The 1,618-nt window shown below is 43.9% G+C and overlaps 1 protein-coding gene across 1 annotated transcript; it reads left to right on the top strand.

Annotated features, from left to right (window-relative positions):
* Positions 1-1,324: 1,324 nt before the first annotated feature.
* P174DRAFT_380959 (uncharacterized protein) lies at positions 1,325-1,534 on the top strand (the record flags this gene model as incomplete). The annotated part of the gene is made up of 1 exon (XM_024823038.1): positions 1,325-1,534. A coding segment is annotated over one exon (210 nt), but the record flags the coding sequence as incomplete, so codon positions are not given.
* Positions 1,535-1,618: the final 84 nt, after the last annotated feature.

Below are 1,618 nucleotides of genomic sequence, written 5' to 3'. Positions count from 1 at the left end.
TCAGTTTCTGGTGCTCTGGCCTCTTTCCTGGATGCTATGTTATCCGATGATTGCCCTTTCCTAGTATAGCGCTGTCCACTCCACTCTTCTTGCCCCCTGCAGCTATGGAGTTGCTGATAGGTTATCAGAAAGATCAAGACCCAGTACTGTTGCTTCATTGAATTTTGAGCTATCTATTACCAGCCTACTCTAGCCCTCATAGTGCAGTTATTGTAGTTATCCCATGACGCGCACCAGCTGTCTAGTGGTTTTCGCATTTTGCTTGCTGCTTCTAACATCCCATACAGTAAGACCCTCTCACTAAAATTATGATGATCCTCCACGCTCCTGCTGTGATGAGTTATATAAGCTTCTCTGGTTACTTCATCACTTTTGCTTCCGGATTACATATGGACAGGAAGCTTCCTAATTAGCTAGGTACCTGGCCTGGCTTCCAGCCTGTCTGCTATGTCTGTGGACTGGTTTTTGTCTTCCACTCCACGGCCATTCTGTATTCTTGCCTTGACTGTGAACCAATAGCAAAATTGCCGCATCCTGTCTATTTCTGTGTTTTTGACTTGTGAGGCATGGAGCTGCAATAACCGAATGTGATTAGCTCAAAGTGGCAGGTCTCGGGCCCCAGGTGTTATTGCTACACAGAGGTGGACACATTAGCGGCGCTAGATAGGATTTGTAGGTTGCACAATTTGCTGAGTAGGTACTTCCAAGGGAAGGACGGAAATGTGGACTGGACAGCCTGGGAGAGGATGTATAAGGAGACTAACAGAGCCATGAAAGTTATAGTAATTACTTAATTCCTATGCCCTTTTTTTTCCCCTTGTCCCAGTTGCCTTCCTACCACTATATGCCCCTAAACACTTCCAAGTCCTCATAATACAATATGACCCCTATATTTTAAGTGAATAACTTTAAGCCATGGGCTCCTCCCCATAGGAAGCCATTCTCCCCTTATAGATTACCCTATCCATGCTCTGAAAGAACTAGTGATTCCCCTTATTCTAGACCTTGCTATGAGTCCTTCCCAAGCACTCTCCCCTTTCCTAAGCATCACCTCCCTGTGCGGCCACCAGCCAAGGTCTGCATGAATTTAAGTATGAACACTCGCCCATGTGCACCCGGGGAGATACCTGCTAAACCACTAAGCATGATAAGCCTAAAGAAGGCTAAGCATAGTATAAACCTCTATATAATATAGCCTTAAACACCTCACGCCTTAACCCCAGATATAGCTTCGCACTGCAATTCCTAAGAAAACACTAGGACCCTAACTGAGCTACCCTGCTTTCCTAGAGGTATTACAGAAGCTATCCTACTATTACTAAGCATATCTACCTTGGATAATAGCTTGAAAGAGATCTTCTGGCTCCTAGATATACAGAGCACTACTCCTATTAATCCCGCAATCCTTGCTGATGATGGCCCATGGGAGGCTAGTAGTCAGTGTCAGCTAGTTCTAGGATGCGACAGTACTATTATTTCAGAGATAATCTATCTATATCTAGAACCTCTACCTGTTCTTCACAATGTAGCTTAGAGTTATCAAGATTATAATAATAGTATAGACAGCAGAAATAATAGCACCTAAATAAATAACCATTCCCACACCCATGGTTAGTAA

Source organism: Aspergillus novofumigatus (assembly GCF_002847465.1).
Source record: "Aspergillus novofumigatus IBT 16806 chromosome Unknown P174scaffold_37, whole genome shotgun sequence".
Taxonomy (NCBI): Eukaryota; Fungi; Ascomycota; class Eurotiomycetes; order Eurotiales; family Aspergillaceae; genus Aspergillus; species Aspergillus novofumigatus.
The sequence above is the reverse complement of the archived record's forward strand: the minus strand, read 5'-3'. Positions and strand labels throughout refer to the sequence as shown.